Source organism: Falco naumanni, chromosome 18 (assembly GCF_017639655.2).
Source record: "Falco naumanni isolate bFalNau1 chromosome 18, bFalNau1.pat, whole genome shotgun sequence".
NCBI classification, from domain to species: Eukaryota; Metazoa; Chordata; class Aves; order Falconiformes; family Falconidae; genus Falco; species Falco naumanni.
In genome coordinates this window covers 4,668,858-4,688,445 of record NC_054071.1, presented here as the reverse complement: position 1 = coordinate 4,688,445, position 19,588 = coordinate 4,668,858, and the positions used below count along the sequence as shown (strand labels likewise).

The window sequence follows — 19,588 nt, the reverse complement described above, 5'->3', positions numbered from 1 at the left end:
CGGCTGCCCAGTCTGAGCTCTTCCAGCCCTACATATGCGATCAAATCACCGTGACCTACAAATTAGCTTCTAGACCCATTTTATGCTAAATGGTGTAGGAATACAACAGACTCTGGCAAGACTTCAAATTAAGACTGCCAATTAATGCTCCTCTTGGGGCTAATTAAATATTACTTTCCATAGCACTTTTTCCCCTCCCCTAAATACTTCGCCAACTACTTCCAGAGCCAGCACAACACAGCTGCCTGGGGCAGATGGCAGCAGCCGCAGTGGGGGGACCCTCCCTAGTGTCCCCCCCCCCCCGGTCCCCGGGCAGGCGCCTCTCTGCATCCACGCAGCCTTTCAAGTTCTGACATGGACTGAAGCAATTTGATTTTCGGAGCGATCTTTGGGTAAACCAGCCTTGCAGATATTTCAGTTGATGGTTGCCTGAAGTCAAGAGCTTGCAATTCCTTCTACTTTGACCGTGATGCCTGTAAGGATGGGAATTGTACCGGCAGGGAGATGACAGGGAGTGATGGGTGGCAGATTCACCTGCCCAGATCAGCAGGTGACAACAGGTCTCTGCTGTGACAAAGCAGCAACGCCTGCAGCTTTAACCCTGCCACGAGCCACACGTCCAGCAACAACCTCGTCCTCTCCCCAGAGTCTCTCTGACCCAATTTTAGGGTCTCTGGAAGGCCAAGGGCACACACGCCATGCAGCAAGAGGAGACCTCGGGGGACCCACCTCACAGCAGCATCAGCAATTCCCCTTCACGCCAGCCTCCTGCCGGTGAGGACAAAACTTGAGAAATCTGAGAAAAACAAAGCTTAGTAAGAACACGGCTGTCCAAACAGCCTTCCTCCTTGCTCTCAGCAAGATGCCAAATGCTGCTTGGCACCTCCCAAAAACCAGGGAGCTGCAGCACTGGGAGAGGAGCTGCCGGGAGCTTGCAGGAGGGTCGATAGCTGTGAGCGCCTCAAAACATTTTGCAGATAACAAAATGGAAGCTGGCAGAGGAAAAGCTGCATCTCCTGGGCTGCTCAGCCAGCTGAAAAACACCGAAGGTTGGGTTTGCCAAAGATAACAGAGGCGCCACGTGCCTGCAGACAGCCATGGGCCATCACCGCTCCGGTCCTGGCGTTACACCCAGGAGCAGAATCATCCAGCCTCACCCAAAACATGGCAGCATCCCCAGCTAAAAAAAAAAAAAGAAAAAAACATGGCAGCATCCCCAGCTAAATGTGCCCAACACACACCTGAGTCTGCAGGAAGCCTGAAACCATTGCTCCACATCCAGAGGTTTGGGGGTGTTTTTTTGTTTTGTTTTGTTTTTTAGTTTTGTGGGGTTTTTTTTAAAGCCTGTTTCTGATTTCAAACGCCGCCACAGTACTGCAGAGTCAGGAGAAGCAGGGGGGTGTGCTTCCCCGAGCTCCTGCGTTCCCCAAATTCAGCTTTGGAAACTTAAAGAGCTCCCAGGACCTCTGGGCAGGCAGGGGATGGGCACTGGCAGCAGGCAGCACGTGCAGGAAGCCTCCTTGCCCCCAGCCCTGCGGGCAAACAGGGGGCACAGCCCCCCCCGAGCTGGCAGCGAAGGCTGCTGGCCGGTGCAAAGTCAACGAGAGAAATTTCAAAAGGGGAAGGGGGGGGGGAGCGGGGAACAGGGAAAAAGGAAGAAAGAACGAGAGATGAGAAAACATCTCTGCTGGTACAGCCGGCCCCGAGCCCCAGGAGAGCATCAGCTACTGGGCTTCTCCTCCCGTTTCCATAGCAACACAATTTGGTGCTCTTTAGAAGAGCTTGCTCCCCCCTCTCCCACTAGTTAATTTTATTTCGTGTTTTGAAATAAAAGTGGTTGATACAGCTTTTGTCTCAGGAGCCTCAAGGGTGGGGGGAGAAAAGGGAGAATATCAGCAGATCTGGAGGGGCTGCAGAGGGGGAAAGAGAGACCGAGACCCCCCCACACCCCCAAATCAGCCATCCTAGACGCTGGGTCCATCGAGTGCTCCTGAGCTAAGGCACATGGGGATGCTGTCTGTGAAACACAGGGTGGTCTCCTCCCTTAGAGGTGGTGGGCTGAAGGTGGGTGCCAGCCCCATCACTCCCTCCCTGACCTTGGCAGACACCCCAGGACTGTGATTTGCCTCGCGGGAGCTGGATGCCACCCCTCTCCTTTTGCCCACCCTGTCCATCCCCGCAGGGCAAACCCACCTCTGGCTGTGCCGATGTGACACTCACCCCCAGCACCCACCCCCAGGGACCCAGGACAACGCACCAAGGCCAGCCACAACACAGCATCAATATGGTGATAGGCACTTTATATATAAAAATAGAGAGAGAGCACTTCGTGCACGCAACAAAAGAATGCAGCAGCTACCACCCTGAGCCCCTCTGCCCCAAAATTCCTCCTTTTCCCACTCACACCCCCGCTGGGAGCAGGGAAGGGGCTGGGAGACCCAGAGCCAGCCCAGACCATCCCCTTCACCTTTACGAGGTTTTTCCCTACATTGGACACATGCATCGGGGCTGCCCATCCCCAACATTCACCCACAGGACCGGGACCTGCTGAGATCCATGGATGCAGAGCCACGGCCACTCGGAGCAGGATGTGCGCTCAGCCCAAGGCTGCCGCTCAGCTCCCCGTAAGCATTCGGGCTAATGAGCTCAAATGCATCTGTTCGTTGCTAACATGTAGGGCTGTTTGGGAATGTTTTGATTAAATATTTTTCATAGAAAATTCCAGCTGGTTGAGATCGAACTCGTTTGCCCGAAATAATTGGTGTGGAGAAGTTTTCCAGTTAAAGGAAAAGGGCTAAGAAGAAATTAGTTGGAATTTTACTTCCTTTAAACTATAAGATGTTTTATTTCACAATTTAATTTATAGGGAAAGAATGTTAAGAGAGATCAAGTCGGTGTTTTGAAGTGGTAGGAAGTAAAATGTTTCAGTAATCAGACAGCTCTGTGGATTTTCCACTAGCTTTTAGTGAGGGAGGGAAAAACAAAAATAGTTTAAAAAAAAAAAAACAAAACACCTTTTTATTCTGACTGAGAATGGGAAACCACTCTGAAATCTCAGCCCTTGTAGCAAAAAAGCTGCCCAGCTCCAGAAAGCATCGTGGCAACGACCAGGTCCCAGCCTGGATGAGGCTCTCAGCAATCCACATACCCCCCCGACCCCCACCACAGCCAAGCCCCTTCCACCTCCCCAAGGCAAAGGCACCGAGTGGGTTCACAGGACCCGCCAGGTCCCAGAGGAAGGTTCAGGCTGGGTGAGGGGAGACGCTCCTGCTTGACCCCAAGCCCCCAGCCCACCTCAGCATGGACCAGGGCCCAATGGCAGGAGGGGAAGCAGCAGCTTCCCAGCCCACCCACCCAGCTCGGGATGGGGAAGAGGGCAGGATAGAGACCTTCTCCCCCCCCAGCATCCCTGCCCTGCTCTGTCACCATGGCTCTGCTGCCAGGGGACACGGTCACCACCTCCCCAGAGGGCAAACCCCCCCAGCTCCCTGACTCCACATAGAGAGGGGGCAGGATGCTGCCCACCCCTCCCCTCCTCAGCACTGCACCCCCACGGCCTCTCCGCGAAAGCACAAGGGAGAAAGTGAGCAAAACCCACCCATCTGTGGGCGACAGCCCCCTTACCCGTGGGAGCAGACCCCAGGAGCAGCAGCAGCACAGCCCTACCTGCACTCGCCGGGCAGATATTGCCACCGTGTGGGCCGGGCTCGCAAGCGCCAGCTGTAGCAGCTCAGGGAAATTAAGGAAAACTTAATTAGGTGCCTTCCATGCTAACAAATTGCTTAAAAAAAAAATACCCTCGCTGTGGTGAGCCCCCCGCCCCCCGGGAGGTCATTGCTGTGCAGCCACCGCTGAGAGCAGCGCTGGCACTGCGAGGAGAAGCAGGAGGTGATGCAGTGAGGGCATCGTTGCCCAGTGGTTTGTGCACCCCAAGGGTTTGTGGCTGCTCCTACAGCAGCCCTGGAGGGTGACGGAGGGAACAAATCCATTATCAGCTGGTTTAATTGCCTTGTGCGGGGCCTTCAGCTCCCTTGGGAAATGGGTTGTGGGTGGGGAGGGCAGTGGGCAAGTTGAAAATTCCTGAGAGTAAAGGGGATGAAGGGTAAAGTGGAAAAGAAAGACGTGCTCAAGGTCCTGCAGAGGGTCTGGAGGGGCAGCTCTGCCTGCTGCCTCCCCTTCCGAGAGATCCCGGAGCCACCGCTCCCACCTCTGCTTGCTGGAGCTGGTGCTTCACCCGCAGGGACCCCACAAGCACCTGTGCGTGTGCTTGGGAAAGGGGGGGACAGGCCAAGGGATGCTTTCCCATACAACGAAGGACCAGTTGAAAACACCCTGCAGGTCTGGGTGCTCATAGCATGCCCGTAGGTAGCACCCAGCGAGCAGGCTGGGTGCCTTGGAGCCAGAAATCCAGCAAAACCAGGAGCAAAAGTCAGATCGGGCATTGGGGAGGTCACGCTCAGGCTCCTTCTTCTCCCAGATAGTTGTGTGGACCCATCCAGAGAGGAGGGGGACTAGGGAACCCCCCTTCCCTCTCCCAGGGAAGAGCTACTAGCCAAGAAATGCGGAAAACTGGGAGGCAGTGGGATAATCATCCTGCGGCGAGGGCTGCCACGGAGAACGACGGCCACGGTCCCTCCCGGCTTTACAGCCCGTGGGAAGTATAAATAGCAGTCAAATCAAAAGCTGTTGCTACACGGGCAGATGGATTAAGCAGAGTCGGGGGATGTATATAAATATCTATACATACAGACCTGTGCGTACGTGTGTTCTCGGGTACACGGTCCCCACTGACGCTCCCAGATTGCACAGGGGACCGGGAAGGGACTTGGTGCTCCGACTCCATCCTGGGCGGCTGCCAGAAAACACTCAGGGGATGTGACTGCAGGACTGGGGCTTTGGGGGACTGGGGAACAGTAATAATAGTTTATTTATTTGCTTTTATAGCTTTTTCATTTAATAGTTTGTTTGGTTTATTTTTAAACACGAAAGCGCTGAAATGGGGTGGGGGTGGGAGCAGGGCACTGGCTGTCCCCTGAGGAGATGCTAATGCGGAGGAGGAAAAGTCCCGGAGTGAGGTGGAAAGGGGAGTGTGGGGGAGGAAAGGGGGAGCTGGAGACTTCCAGGAGAAGGTGCAGCAGCAGTTTGGGGTTCCCCTCACGTGGATAGAGGTTGCACCTGAAGCAAACAGACAGGAAAGCTGTCCCTGCCAGCCAGCGGGGGAACTGGAAACATCCAAAAGCCACGGAGAGGATGCTCCAGAACCAACCCCAGGGTGATGCCGGGGTACCTGTGCCTTCAGACACAGCTGCCTGCCCAGCCCTGGAGAGGAGCTGCACCACTTTCAAAAAAAAAACCCCAAATCTCTTGCTTCTGAGGCATTTCACAAGCACCGTTTTTTACTGGTTTAATTATCTCAACAATCAATTTTCCACCAAAACAGCTGAAACGATGCGCAGGCCTATGTGGACATGCAGAGGCAGAAATCAAAGCGCTGCCGTTGATTCCACTTCCCTGCGGCGGAAAGTGTCTGGGTAGGAGAAACCTCCCGGTCCCAGGGGGGGTCTCCCCCACGCTGGGGCTCCCGCTGGCACACAGGGCTGTGGCGAGGGGACACTGGGAGCGTGAACAGCCCCTCGGGCTGCAGACACGGCAGGCGCTGGGGTTTGCACCCTCATCCTGCACGCTGCTGGGCTGAGCCTGCGGCTGGGCACCCCCCCTTGTGGGAGCCAGACCCAGCACCCCCCGCACGAGCTTCTGCACCCCCTCCATCACCCTGAGCGATGGCTTTGCACGGTGCCTTGAGCCAACCCGGCTGCTTGGCTCCAACACGGCCCTTTTGCCGCAGCAAACTCCGGCAGCGAGGCAGGGAAGATGCGAAACCATCCTCCACCCGCCTCCGGCACCTCGGGGGCCACTGGGTTTGCAACCAGAAGGGTGAAACGGTGTTCCAAGGCAGGGGTCTGCTATCAGCTCCCCCCAGCTCACAGCCCAGCCTGGCAAAGCACTGTGCAAGGAAGACCGGTACAAAACACTGGTGCATAAATGCAAACCAGCTTACGTGAGCCCAGGAGACGTCCAGCCTCGTGAGGACAACCCCACGCTAATGCTTCGGCATTAAATTCGACCGACGGCACCTTCTTTCTAGCGAGCTTTTGGTAGGCGTTTGACCCAACTCCAGTCAATCTAACATCGTTACACCGCAGTTAATGTCAGTTTGAAAGTGCTTTTATAGCTGAAACACTGCTGTACTTAATGTAAACACCGAGGTTATGAGGATTCTTGCATTGACACGGGGAGGTTGTACTGATTAGCTTAAATCACTGTCATGTGGTATTAGTTAAAAGGATGTAAAAAGCGGCATCTGAGGCCTCGTCTGCGCTGCAGAGCAGGGCTCACCAGGGAGGGGGGCTTCTGCCACCACTGTGCCCTCGGGGACCCCGGAGTAGGTGCATGTACAGGGATAAACCGGGCTTTTTTTTGCAGGGGGTGGGTTTGTTATGGTGTTGGTAACAAGCACACAGCAGCACCACCAACACACCCACAGCCCGTACGGGCACCTCGGGAGCTCTGGCACAGCAAAGACCCCCTGCCAGTGTGTGTGGGGGGGTCCCACCAGCGATGCCAGCCAGTCCTGCAAAGCATCCTGGCAGGATCTGCATCTTGCAAAGCATCCCGTCAGGACCCTGGTCCTGCAGTGCATGCGTCTCCCTGGTCACCCTGCAGCAGGGGACAGGGATGTGCCCAAAGCCACCAGGGCAAACGATGGCACAGCAGAAGCACAAGCATGGTGCCCCAGGAGCGCGACCACCCACCCCCCTGAGGGCCTGGGAGGTGCATCCCACCACCCAGGGAGTGTTTTAGAAGGAAAAATCCTCCAGCACAAGCAGGGTCTTTGGGCCCCACGGCCGGGCTTTGGCAGGCGACAGACAATAGGAAATGGGACTTCGGAGAAGTTTTCTGGTTGATCTGGATGGAGACAGGCTCAGACCCGCCACAGGAATGACCTCCCGTAGGACATCAGCTCCTTGGAGCGAGGTGCAAGGGCTGCAATGGGAGGTCGCTGCTCTTTGCTGGCCGGTCCGTGCCTCCCCGGTCACCCTGGGAAGGTGGTGGAGCAGGGGGGAGCGCTGGAACCCACCCACCCCCTGCCTGCAGAGGACGAACCACCAAATTGCATCCCCACCCTCACTGCAAACATCAGCTCCCCCCCCCTCCTGCCGCCCCCCCCCCCCCCCATCCCCTCCTGGCCAGGGCATCACCCAGATCCCCATCTTCACCTTGTCCACTGGGAGAAGCCACCAGCATCCTCCCACTGCTGGAGCTGGGTGAGTGGGGTTTTTTTGGTGGGGTTTGGGGTGGGGGTTTTTTTTTGGAGAACATTTATAAAGATCTTATTGTTGAAAGGAAAAATGGGATCTCCTTTCCTTTTACCTTCCAGGGCAGTGCTAACCCCTCTCCCCTCGTACAAAAACACACAGGAAAGGGGTTTCTTTTCTGCTTGATTAGATTCAAAGGGATCTTTGTCTGGGGGTAGGTAGAGAAAAGCCCTCCCCCACCTCCCTTTTGACCCTCAAGACTCTGTCTGGTTTTGTTTTAAACCAAGAGAGACAGAGCTACACCCTTGGGATGTTATAAATATATATACCGGGAGGATAGAGGGGGTGGCGTCATTCCATTTTCCTGGACGGCAGCTCCAATCCCACCGACCCCACGTTTCTCCCGTCATGACGGGAGCACAAGCCCCGCTTTGCCTCCAGATACCCGGGGGGAGGGTCCCCAAAAGCAGCCCCCCTGCCCCAAGCCTCTCCTCTCCTCCACGTTATTTAATTATTCCAAAAGGCTCCACCAGCAGGGTTGGGTCAGCACCGGGGGGGGGGGGGGTGGGTTTGCAACCCTCTGAGGAGGGGGGGGCACCGGGAGGGTCCTGCTGCCTCCTGCCGGGGGGAGCTGCTCCCCCCACGGCCCTGGGACCCCTCACCCATCCCGAAAGCGATGAGGGGTCTCTGTGACAGCACATTAAATGATAGATATGCACACGCAGACATAGGGGCTCTGTGTGAGTAGCTGAGTACGTATGTGCATACGTATACGAACCCCCATAAAACAGGCGAGCGCAGCTGCACACATGACTGCCTACAAAAAAAAGTTTGTAATGCAGAAAACACGACGGGCTCCCCGAAATCTTTTATTCTTTTCTAGATTTTTCTCACATTTCAAAAAAAAAAAAAAAATTTTAAAAAAAAAATCTATTTCGAAAACCGCATACCTCTCCTTATCTTTACTGGCAATTAATTTCAAGGAGGGGTGTTCGATTTTGACAAGGACTCTAAACATGTTAATATTTGAAGAGGGGGGGAAAAAAGTATGACATTAATTATTCAGGTATTAGTAGGCATGCTGACAGCAGAGCCCAAATGATTTTCTGTCACAAACTGCTATTAACAGAATTTTTTTTTTTTTCCTCCTTCGCGGAAGTATTTTACAAAGGCTCAGCACCAGCATTTTTCCTGAAAGAGTAAATGCTGAAATCAGAGTTGTAGGAGCCGTAAGGATTAATAATGAAAATAATGGGCGCCAGAGCGCACAAGGGACACGGATCTCCCCTGTAATTGTGTGATTAAAAACCCAACGTACAATATTGTAAATCACGGCGGTGCACTGAAACCGCCCCCCTGGGGTCCCAACCTGCACCCTGGGGTCCTGCACCCCAGGGACCCTCATCCTGACCTGCACCCCCTGCGCTCGCACCCCAATGCACCCCGGGGGTCCTATCCAGCCTGCACTCACTATCCCTGCACCCACACTGTGCCCCCCATCCCCCAGCGCAGGCAGGGCTGGTGGGGGGGTGGGGGGAGCAATGCTGGGCAGCCCATTACCAACTGAAAGGGGCTTTTCCCCCAGCCCCCCGCCCCGGGCAGCACAGCTGGATGAGCCACAGCTGGGGGGAGCACAGCTGGTCTGGCCCCGGGTTCACAGAGTTCAGGCTGCCAAGATTTTAGGGTGAGATAGCGAAAGCTGACACCCAGTGACCCCCCCCCCGGCTGGGCCAACAGCCAGCCCTGCAGCCCCCCACACACACACACACCTCGTTAGGGAGCCCCATGGAGGGGGGGCAGCCAGGTGACACCCCCCTTCCAGCCAGCCCAGGGCCGCATCCTGCCCAGCCTCACTCCCCCGAGGATGCTGCTGGCCAGGCGGGGCTGAGCCGGGCAGGATTGATGCAGCTGGGGCTCCCCGGTCGCCTCCTTCTCCCCCAGCTCCCTTGGTGCCTTTTCCTCTTCTCAGTCCTAAAAAAAAATGGAAATAAAGAAGAAAATGGGGGTGTCGTGGTATCATCCTGCCCCCTCGCCCCACAGCTCTGCCAGGACCTGTCCCCACTCAGGACACACATGGGGGCCCAGCTGCCACCCTCAAGTGACACAAGGTGTCCCTGGGTCAGTCGGGGGGGGGGGGGCAAGAAGCTTTCATGCATGATGATTTCCCTTTCAGGTCAGGGGATCCCACCTGGATAAATTCAGGGAAAAATGGGAATTAACAGGTGGGAAAAAATAATAACAAATATGCAAGAATGGGAGTTGGGGGGGGGGGGGGGCTCCTTTTCAGCAAGGACCCTTCTGCAGGCACACAGAGGGACGCGGAGCAGGAGAGAAGCAGCCCCATCACATTCCCGCATCCCAAACCCCCCCTGCTCCCCCCAGCCCCCCCCACCCCATCTGAGGTCCTTCACTTCCACACATATTTACGTATTTCTGCGTTGGGAACCGACGGGGACCACCTGAGCGCTGGCCCAACAGGGGGAACAGCACCAAGGGGGGACAAATCCCCAGCACCCGCAGCTCAGAATAACCCTTTTTCCCAGAAAACCACCTTGGCTCAGGGTTTTCCAGCCCTGGAAGCAGTTGGGGAAGGGTTGGGAAGGGGAGATGGCAGCATCCCACATCCCTGCCAGCCTCCCCACGCTCCCACTGGCCTTCAGGGAACGTGCTTCATCGGAGCGTCCTGCTCCCGAAATCCTGACCTCGGTGGCTTTGGATTCACTTTTTTTTCCTCGTTACTGATGTTTCTGTTTATGCAGCACTGGGAAAAGCAACCCCAGCATCTGCACATGAGATGCTAAGAATTCCATAAAAATACTCAGAGCTAAGCATATAAAATTATAAACCTAACAGCCACGTTTTCATGATTTCCACCACCCCTTTTTTTTTTCCCCCCCCCCAACCCACCCCAATGTAATCTCTAATGAGAAATTAAGGAAAAATATGAAAATAACCCTCAGCTTAGCCCTTAATTGCGAGATTTTTCTCGTGTCAGAAGCCACAGGCAGCAGAACGTGGGCCTCAGTGCTGGGATCCAGCACATTTCAGGGCACATCCCGATGGATCACTTCTTTTTTTTTACGACACGCCGCTGACATGCAGGATCCCAAGTTTCCTACGCAACGTCTTCAGTTATTTGGGGGGGTGGGTTTAACCACTGTAACGAATGGTTAATTACAAGCAGTCGCCCAGGCGGTTGCTGGTATTTCCAGCTGATTAAAAGGGTGGATCAGCCCAGTGTGTAAAACTGTAGGAAAAAAAGGGAATTTCAGGTGAGCAGCCCGGTGTGCGGGGACCCCAGCGTGCAGAGGGGCCAGATCCTGCTGGGGGAGAGGGAGCAGATGCCGGCATGCTGTGGGGCAACTGGGGTGAAACGGGGGTAAAATGGGTCAGACCACAAATAGTGCCCTGAGCCACCCACCCCCTACACCTCCTGGGACCCCCAAACCTCTCGTGAGGGAGAATCCCCTGGGGGCCAGCCCCGTTTTTTGGGACCCCCTGGCCCCCCTTTACCCACACCCCCAGCCTGGATGCGGCTGTACGGGGATCAGTCCAAACCCGGGATCTTGGGGCACGTGTCCCACCCCAGTCCAGGATGGGGGGCACCACAGCCCCCCACCAGCCCGAGCAGGGCCCCAAAACCTCTTTTTTTCTGACAAAAACCAGGCAAAAGCCTCCCCCGGATTTTGGGGAGGGGGGGGGGGGGAGGATGAGCATAGTTTCCCATATGGCCTCATTTAGGGTAATTTCTTTCAATTGCTAAAAGCATAAACTCCACCTATTGAGTCCGTAGATTTATATGGAACAGCTGAAGGATCCTCCAAAGCGCTTTGTGGGCTGGCTGGGAGGGCCGGCTCCCACCTTCCAGAAAGGTTGGTGGATAATTTATTTTTTTTCTTTTTCTTTTTTTTTTTTTTTTAAGGGCAAACTCATTTTTTTGCCCTTTTTTTTTTCCCCCCACCTTTTTTTTTTTTTTTTTTTTTTTTTTTTTTTAGGAGGGAGATATTGATAACATGGGAGTTAGAAAGAGCCTCATAACTCACAATAAACCCTTGTCCATTCTCTCTATTGACTACATGTAAACATGGTAAATGAAAGGCCTTTAGTGACACTTAATCCCTCACCCCCTCCCCACTTGCCCCCCCCCTCCTCCCTGCCCCCAGCCCAGCCTGCCCTGGGAGGGGGTTACGCTGCTTTTTTTCTCACAGCTTGCTGTTTTACTGAGCCCCTCCTCTGCTATCTAATTTATCATTAACACCCTGACACTAAACTAAATAAATGCAGCAGCTTCCCTCTGCTTCCCCCCACTTCCCCAGGTTTCCCCCCCCCCCTCCCTCCTCCCCAGATTTTTGGGGTATTAACCAGCAGCCTGGGGGGGGGGGGGGGGGCTGGACTCAGAGCCCCCTCCCTGACAGGTCCCTGTAGATAATTAACGTCATTATTAAATTACCTTCTTTAAAAGATAATAATAATAATAATAGCAGGGTCATTTGGCTGCGATTAAACCCGGTGCGGTCTCGCCGAGGTCGCTGCCTCCTGCTCGGGCTGCTCCCAGGCTTTGCCTCTGGAAATTTTAAATGTTTTTAAAGAAGAGTCATTTTAACTTGGATTCCTTCTCTTCCTTGCCAGGGAGGAGGAGGGAAAAAAAGCTGCAAAGAGATTTCGAGCCCCACATTCCGGCTTTGCAGATCGATAGTCTTGGGTAATTTGGGTTTCAGTGATTTTTAAGGGATGAGTTTGTGGGTTTTTTTTCACCTGGCCTCCTGCAGAAGTGAGGTCATCAGATAATTTTGTGGCCAATCAAATAATACCTAGTGACTAATTACAACTAATGAGGTTCTGACTGGGGGTGCATTTCGTTTCTCTTCCCATTTTTCTTGCCCTGGAGAGAGAACCCTTCTGGCTATGAAAGTGCCGGCTAAATGCTTCCCGGGTCAGAATTTCCACTTTCCCAACCCGTATCCCAAATAACAGACTTTAAGCCCTTTTCAACACACTGCACAGATCAAAACCACTTCTGGTCCTCGTGTCGCTGATCTACGCTGGGGTTTGTGTTTGGAGCCAGCCCTACCAGTGCTGCTTCAATGGGATCTTCCAGCCTTTGGCCGTGTTTTCCTTTGGCAGAGATTTAAAAATATATCTGGAGCGCTCCTTCCATGAGGGGCACTGACTCCTGAAATAGAAACACATGTTTGGGGAACAGTCTCCAGCCTACAAATTAGAGGGAAGGAGCTATTGATCGCTGATTAAAATGTGTCTTTGAGGCGAAGTTTGTCCACAGCAACCCGTCACCTACACCCCAAAGCGGCCGAGCACACGCGTGTGTGTGACCCCACACGATGGACACGCACGTGTCCCTCGGCCCATCCGTACAGAAGAGGAGGGGTGGGGGGTCGGAGCCATGCAGAGCCCGGGATGTGGCCACAAACACGTGGGGACACGCTCAGCCAGGCAGACACACCAGTGGGCCAGCACGGAGCCGGCACATGCGTCCCATGCGTCCCACGCGGGTGTGGGGCACAGGAGGGTGCCAGGCCCGTGGGTGGGTGCGAGCAGAGGAACGTGCTTCCCCAACCGCGTCAATAAACACGCACGGCCAGATGTGCGCGGCCACAGCTGCGTGCAGACCAGCGGCACAGGCTGATACACGCAAGCACACGCGCCACCTCCGTGGGTGCACACGCCTGCGCACACACATGTCCTGGGTGCACAAACACCCCTCTCCCCACCCCACGCACCCGCACGCATGGGTGCACACCAGGCAGCCCCCAGCCCCCCACCCCCACCCCGCCATCACGCACCCACAAAAAGGGCCAAATATCAGCTAGTTCTGTTAAAAAAAAAAAAAAAAGTTATTTATTTCTCAGCCTAGATTCCATATTGCACGCAGGAATTAACACTTTCATCGTCATATACTTACAACAACTTCAAATAAATAAAGGTACAGTAAATCTAAACAGAAAGCCCAATACACGGCTGGAAAAGGCGCTTTCCTCCCCTGGGTGATTATTTTTAATTGCATGTTTTAGGCCGGAGCATGGGGGAAAGGCAGCATCGGCCGCTGGATGTGCCCTACCCGGGGAAGTAACTCCCCTCCCCTTCGGCAGCACCCCTCAAAAATAAATTATCCCTGGGCAGAAGCACCCCTGGATCCAGGGGGCCAGCGGAGAAGCACCCCTGAAGCGAGCAACATTTTGAAACCCACAGAGGAACGGGAATTTTTCATCCAGCAACGCAAAGAGAGAGCAAAGGTCCCTGAAACCCCCAGCCCCAAAATAAACCCTTACAAACCGTGAGTACAAAGCACCACACCGTATCCAAGCTGAGATTTTTCCTGAGTCTAAAGCAGGCTGCATTTTTAAAAGCAGCGCCCTTTCATAGAAGTTTTCTTTATTTTATTTTTTTTACAAGATACTTTTGATTTTCTCCTACCTAGACAAAACATTTTCATGGAAAAAAAAAGAAAATATTAGTTTTTTGCTTCTTTTGCACCCGTTTGGAAATAAAGCAACGTCACTAATGTCATTATAAAGGTGCCTTTCTATCCTTGATGCTGTCCTGGCCATGCGAGTTGATCTTTTGCTTAAAACCAGAACTACTTTGTGTCCCTCGAACCGCTCCCTCCTCCCAGCCCGCTGTGTCCCGCAGAGGTTTTGCTTCTTCCAACCAACTACCCCTTGGGTTTGTCCATTTTTTAAGTCCAAACCAGGCTACTTCAGCTAACACTTTGGGTTTTTTCCTTTTTTTTTTTACCCCCTCGATTTACTTTGGATGCATCACCCACACACACACTCTCTTGCTAAGAAGATTACCTTTTTTTTTTTTTTTTTGATCGCTTAATTTCCTGGAAACACATTTCAAAACAAATGGGAGGGGGGATTATTGATTATGACAATTCTTTTTTGCTGCAAACGGGATGGTTCTGCTGCTTGAGGAGCCTTTCGAGGTGTGTTTGCGTGGAAAAGTTTTGAGGTATTTTGTATTATATTCACAGCCCTGCTACAACCCCTGGCATTATATACAGATATCTATACCTATGCACGCACTGGGGGCGAGCAGATAAAATACGTACGGGCACGGAACGGCTGCGTGAGTGCACACATCTCGTGTATTAGTAGCTGTGTTGTCCGTACACCCACACGTACATACGCATCTATACGCGGAGATAGATCTCCGTGGAGCTGCACACGCATGGGTGCCACCCCCACCCCACGCACCCACTTTCCGAGGTGATTATATCCCTTAGAAAATATTCCTGAGTTATTTGGCTGTTACTGCCCGCGGCAGACGGAGTTGCAGAGTCTGGGGTTTGCTGCTTTTATATATATATATATATATATATATATAAATTTTTTTTTAGCATTCATTTCCAGCACGGATCTCGGGTGTGTTGTTTTTTTTCTCCCCGGTCTCCACGGGCGCGGAGCTCGATCGTTTGCTTTGTCCCAGCGACCCGCCCGTAGTTTATTTTAAATTTTTATTTTTTCCTAGAAAATACATTTTTAACCCGGATCGGATTCGCGGGCAGCGATCGTGCTCCGTGCTCGGCAGTTCCAGGGAAAACGGGCGCGTTTCCCCCCCCCCTGCCCGACGGGTCCCGGGGGGGGGGGGCAGGCCGAGGGGAGCAGGGGGGTTACGAGGCAGATTCCCCCCCCCCTCCCCTTTATTTCTTGATTCCTGTGTGCGCACCCCGAGACAGCGATGCGGAGGCAAAACTCCCCAAAATCGGCTTTTCTCGCTCCTACACACGCGCGGGGTTTGGGTTGGTTTTGGGTTTGGTGGGGTTTTTGTTGGTTTGTTTTGGTGTTTTGTTTTGTTTTTTTTTTTTTTTTGTAACCGTCCACGGCTACGGGTGTAAAACCTGACTGTTTCGGAGACAGAAGAAATCCCCCTCTTTTGCTCAGCATGGGAGGAACGGGAGGTGGGGTGAAGTAAACAAAAAAACGCAGTTAACCAAAAGACAAAACCGCTAAAAACCCAAGGAAAACAAACATTGCTTTTAGCAACAATTCACCATCTCCAAGAAAAACAGCGCTTAATAGATACAAAATACGCTTGACCTTAAAAATGTCTTTTTTTTTTCTTTTTCTTTTTTTTTTTTTACCCACTGATGGAATTAAACCAAAAAAAAAATCAAACTGGGCCGTGCCAGACTGGAATATTTTCTTTTGAATTCGGCGATGGTTCTCCTTGCCCTCCCCATTCCCTTCCCTTTCAGCCAAGGACACTGAAGGGATTTTTTAGTATTTTTTTTTCCGGGGAACCAATTTTTGCAGGACTGTGAAGGAAAATTAGAAATCCCCGAGCGGGCACTGCGCAGTCCCCGGCCGTGGGCTGCGAATATTTTTTGATGCAAAGAAGGGGGAGAAAAAGAAACACACACATCCACTCCCCCCCCCAAAAAAAAACCCACAACAACAAAACCAAAAACCAGAAACCCCCCCACACACACATCAGCTTTGATTTGCCCAACGTTTGCAAAACAGAGGGGACTTCAGAGAGCCCGTCGGGCTTTGATGCCAAAGCGGGGTGGAAATCACATCAGAAATAGTCAAAAGAGCCAGTTACAAAGCCACTGGTTTGCAAGAAAAGTTAAACTGGGATATGATTTCCTCTGCAGAGGAGAGAGACATTCCCTCCGCATTCTTCCCCGCATTCCACTCCGGAGCTCGGGAGAGATCAAATTGTCCATCTGTACTCGATCGCTAATGCTCCTGGATCCTATTTCTTGTGCCCGTAAAGCTTTTACAGGCCTGCTACCTTCAGGCTAGCGGAGTTGGGGTTATTAGCCAGCAAACAACTCACTTTTTTCTTTTTTTTCCCCTCTTTTTTTTTTTTTTTTTAATATACGTGCAGCAGTTTCAAATAACTTCCTCTCGAAGCTTCCCGCTTTCTTTTAGCAAACAGAATTTCTCCTGGTCTTTTTTTTTTTTTTTTTTTTTTTTTTTGCAAGTTTGGTGTTTTCATCCTGTCTCTTAAGTAGACAGAAAAAAAAAAAAAGACATTGCTATTAATACAGTTCTTTGGAAGAGCTGCTCCCAATTTCGCCGGGATTGACTCGGACCGAAAAGGGGTGTTTATGCTGCGTGACATCATTATTTCTCTCTGCGTGTGATTATTATGAGTTTAATCCAATGTATTTATGGAGGAAAAGGGAGAAATTAGATCTATTCTTTCCTGGGTTTCTTGGCATGAGGAGGGGGGGAGGCAGGACGGTCGGGAAGTGGGAGCCCCTTCCCTCCGACATCCCAGATCCCTTTGCTGGGAATAACCCGGGGGAGGGGGGGGGGAGAGGGGGGGGTCCATCCGCCACCCCCTGTCTTTGAGTTCGTGTTTTAGCTTCGTCCTTAAACTCATCGCGCAACCAAACGTTGGACCCTGGCACAGACATCGGGGGGGGGGGGGGGGGGAATCCCCCACCCACCCCGGCCAGAGCAGGCGACCCCCCCACGTCTCCCCCAGCCCAAGCCGTGCACACACTCACTCGCTTCCCCCCCAAAAGGCTCCCGCACCCCCAGGCCCCCGCCCGGCGCCCCCTCCCCGCCCGGGACCCCCCGGCTCAGGCGGTGCCGGGGCTCGACGGGACGGCGGGACCCTCTGCCCCTCTCCCCACCCCCGAGGCACCCCGGCCCGGCCGCTCCCCCCTCCAACCCCCCTCCCGCCCCCCCTGCAGCTCTCATCTGTTGCATGTAAACCTTTCCTCCGGGCCGTGCGCTGTCCTTAGGGATCCTCCAAGCTATAACCTCGGAATTTGAGGCTGGGGGGCACGGGGATAGCGTTGCCCCCCAGGTGCCAGCTCCACAGCGGGTGGGTTTTGGAGAGGACCCAGGAGTTTTTGACCCCCAGGGAGGAGGCAGGACACAGGTCCCCATCTTCCCCCACGACCAGGGAGGGAATACAGGGGAAGTTGCCCATGAGGCTGAAGGAATTCCGAGGAGGGGGCGGCCCGGCGCTGCCGAGGCGTTTGCAGGGAGTGTTCCCCTTGCTGGCATTCCTCCTGCGAGTCTTTTGTGGCCTCCCTTTGGAGGAGCTCTGCTGCCTTTCTGCCTCAGCGCCTCTGGCAAGGCGTCTGCGCTTGGCATTCCTTTCCGAGCCATTGCCTTTCAAAGCTTTGTTTGACAAGGTGCAGGGGCTCTCTGCTCTTTTGGAGCCGGGGGGTTTGAGCTCTGCGGCTTTACAGGGCTCCGCTCTCCCTCCGTGCCGCAAACTTTTCCCGTCCAGGTTGAACCCTTTGGCGTAACACCACAGCTTGGATTGCCGGATCAGCCGGTCAAAGTGCTCCCGTCGGGGCTCCCCCGGCCCCCCGGGGGGCACCGGGCCGAGGCCCCCCGCCAGCTCCTGCGCCGGGGGCTGCGGGGCCGAGCCCGGGGCCGGCGCTGGGGAAGGCGCTGGCCCGGGTAAAGCTCCGCTTTGCCTCTCTGCCTGGTCACTGGGGCCTAACGAGGCTCCATTGTTCGAGGCATCTTTGTGCAAATCCTTCCCTTTGGCGCAGGGCTCTGCGTCCCCAAAGCCTCCCTCCTTTTGTTGCGGATCCCCCCCAGGGGTGCTGCTCGGGGAGGGAGGGGGGGAGGAGGAGGAGGAGGAGGAGGAGAAGGAGGAGGAGGAGGAGGAGGAAGGGGAGGCCTCCTGCTTTGCGTACAGCTCCAGCTGGGCCCCCGAGCCCAGGGCTGGAATAGGGCTCAAACTTTCCAAAGTTGATGCTCGCAAAGTCCTGGCCCAGAGCTGCTGCGAGAGGAAGAGGAGGTCGGGGTCGGGGCGCAGGGCTTTGCCCACGCTGGGGGGGGGGCTCGGCGGGGCGCTCCTCGCCCAGGGGTTCCCGGGGGGGCTGCGGCTGGAAGCGCGGCAGAGCCGCCTGCCTGTACCGGGTGCTCTGCACCGAGTCCCCGCTGCACAGCGAGCTGCTCTCCGACTCCGAGGAGCTGCCTTCCTCGCTGCTGCACGAGCTGTCCCCTTCCTCCTCCTCCTCCTCCTCCTCCTCCTCCTCCTCCTCCTCCTCCTCCTCTTCCTCCTCCTCCTCCGACGAGTCGCTGGAGGTGGCGGGGCTGGACCCCCCGAAGTCCAGGCTGGAGTCCGAGTCGCTGGAGTAGCCGGCCGAGGTGCCCTGCCTCTTGGAGCCGGGGACGCCGGCGGAGCGACCCTTCCTGCCGGCCGCCGGCCCCTTCTCCGCCGGGAAAAGCCCCTTGGCGCAGCAGGGACCCCGCTTGCGCCGGCCCGGCGGGGCGAGCGCGGCCGCCTGCGCGGCGGGATGCGCGGCCGCGGGATGCAGCCGCGCCAGGTCGCGGGGGTACCCGGCCAAGACGCCGGCGAAAAGCCCCACCCCGCGCCCCGCCAGCCCGCAGCCCCTCCGCCCCCGGGGGGGCTTCTGGAAAGCGGGGAAGGCCCGGTGGAAGGGCTGCGGCAGCAGCGCGGCCGGCGCCGAGCGCGGCTTGGGGAAGGCGGGGGGCGGCCGGGGGTGGCCGGGGGCCGCGGGCGCGCAGCAGCCGCCGGCTCTGCAGGGCGGCAGCAGCTGGGGCCGGGGGCAGGGGAAGAGCTCCCCCGGGTCCGGCAGCAGCAGCTGCTCCCTCCTCTTGCTCTTCCTCTTCCTCTTCCTCCGGCGGGGGCTGAGGCTCTTGCAGGAGGTGCAGAGAGCCTCCAGGTCCGCCTTGGAGATGAGCGAGCATTTCACCGCGCGGGTGGGCACCGAGTTGATGGCTTTGAGGGTCCGCAGCTCTTTGAGATCGCAGCGGCGGCTCTTGATCTTTAAGGTTTCCATCTTCTTGCTGATGGTGGTCCTGGGGATATCCTTAAACAGGTCGCTGAGAACCTGGGCCAAAGCAAACATCTGGGTGCCATTGATCTGTAAGTATCCCAAGTTTATCCCTTCGATTTCTTGATAGCCAGCATGAAAATCCCCCGGCCTGGCTTCCCCATTGTAATCCATGGTGGCTGGAACAATTCCGAAGGTCCCTTCGCAGGTCAGGAACATTTTGCAAGGAGCATTTACTTTGTCTCTTTCAAAGGGGGCATTGAAAATAAGGACATATTTGTTTCCACTCCCTGATCACACACATCCCTACCCCTCCGGAGAGGTGGGGGAAGGGGGAGGGGAGAAAAAAAAAAAAAAGGGGGGGGGGGGGAGAAGCCAAAGCAGTCGATCTCCCTTTCAAACGCTCCAGTCAATGGTTTGCAACATCTTCCAAACAGCCAGTTCCTCCGCCTGTACCGGGGCTTGACTCCTCGTCTTCCCCCTCCCCAGCAAAAAAAAAAGAAAGAAAAATAAAGAAGTCAAACAT

The 19,588-nt window shown here is 54.8% G+C and overlaps 1 protein-coding gene across 1 annotated transcript; it reads right to left on the bottom strand.

The window, feature by feature from the left end:
- Positions 1 to 16,991: 16,991 nt before the first annotated feature.
- LOC121099014 (elongin BC and polycomb repressive complex 2 associated protein) lies at positions 16,992 to 19,354 on the bottom strand. The gene is given in 2 exon segments (XM_040617602.1): positions 16,992 to 18,101; positions 18,103 to 19,354. Coding segments are annotated over 2 exon segments (2,244 nt in total). The 5' UTR covers positions 19,282 to 19,354; the 3' UTR covers positions 16,992 to 17,036.
- Positions 19,355 to 19,588: the final 234 nt, after the last annotated feature.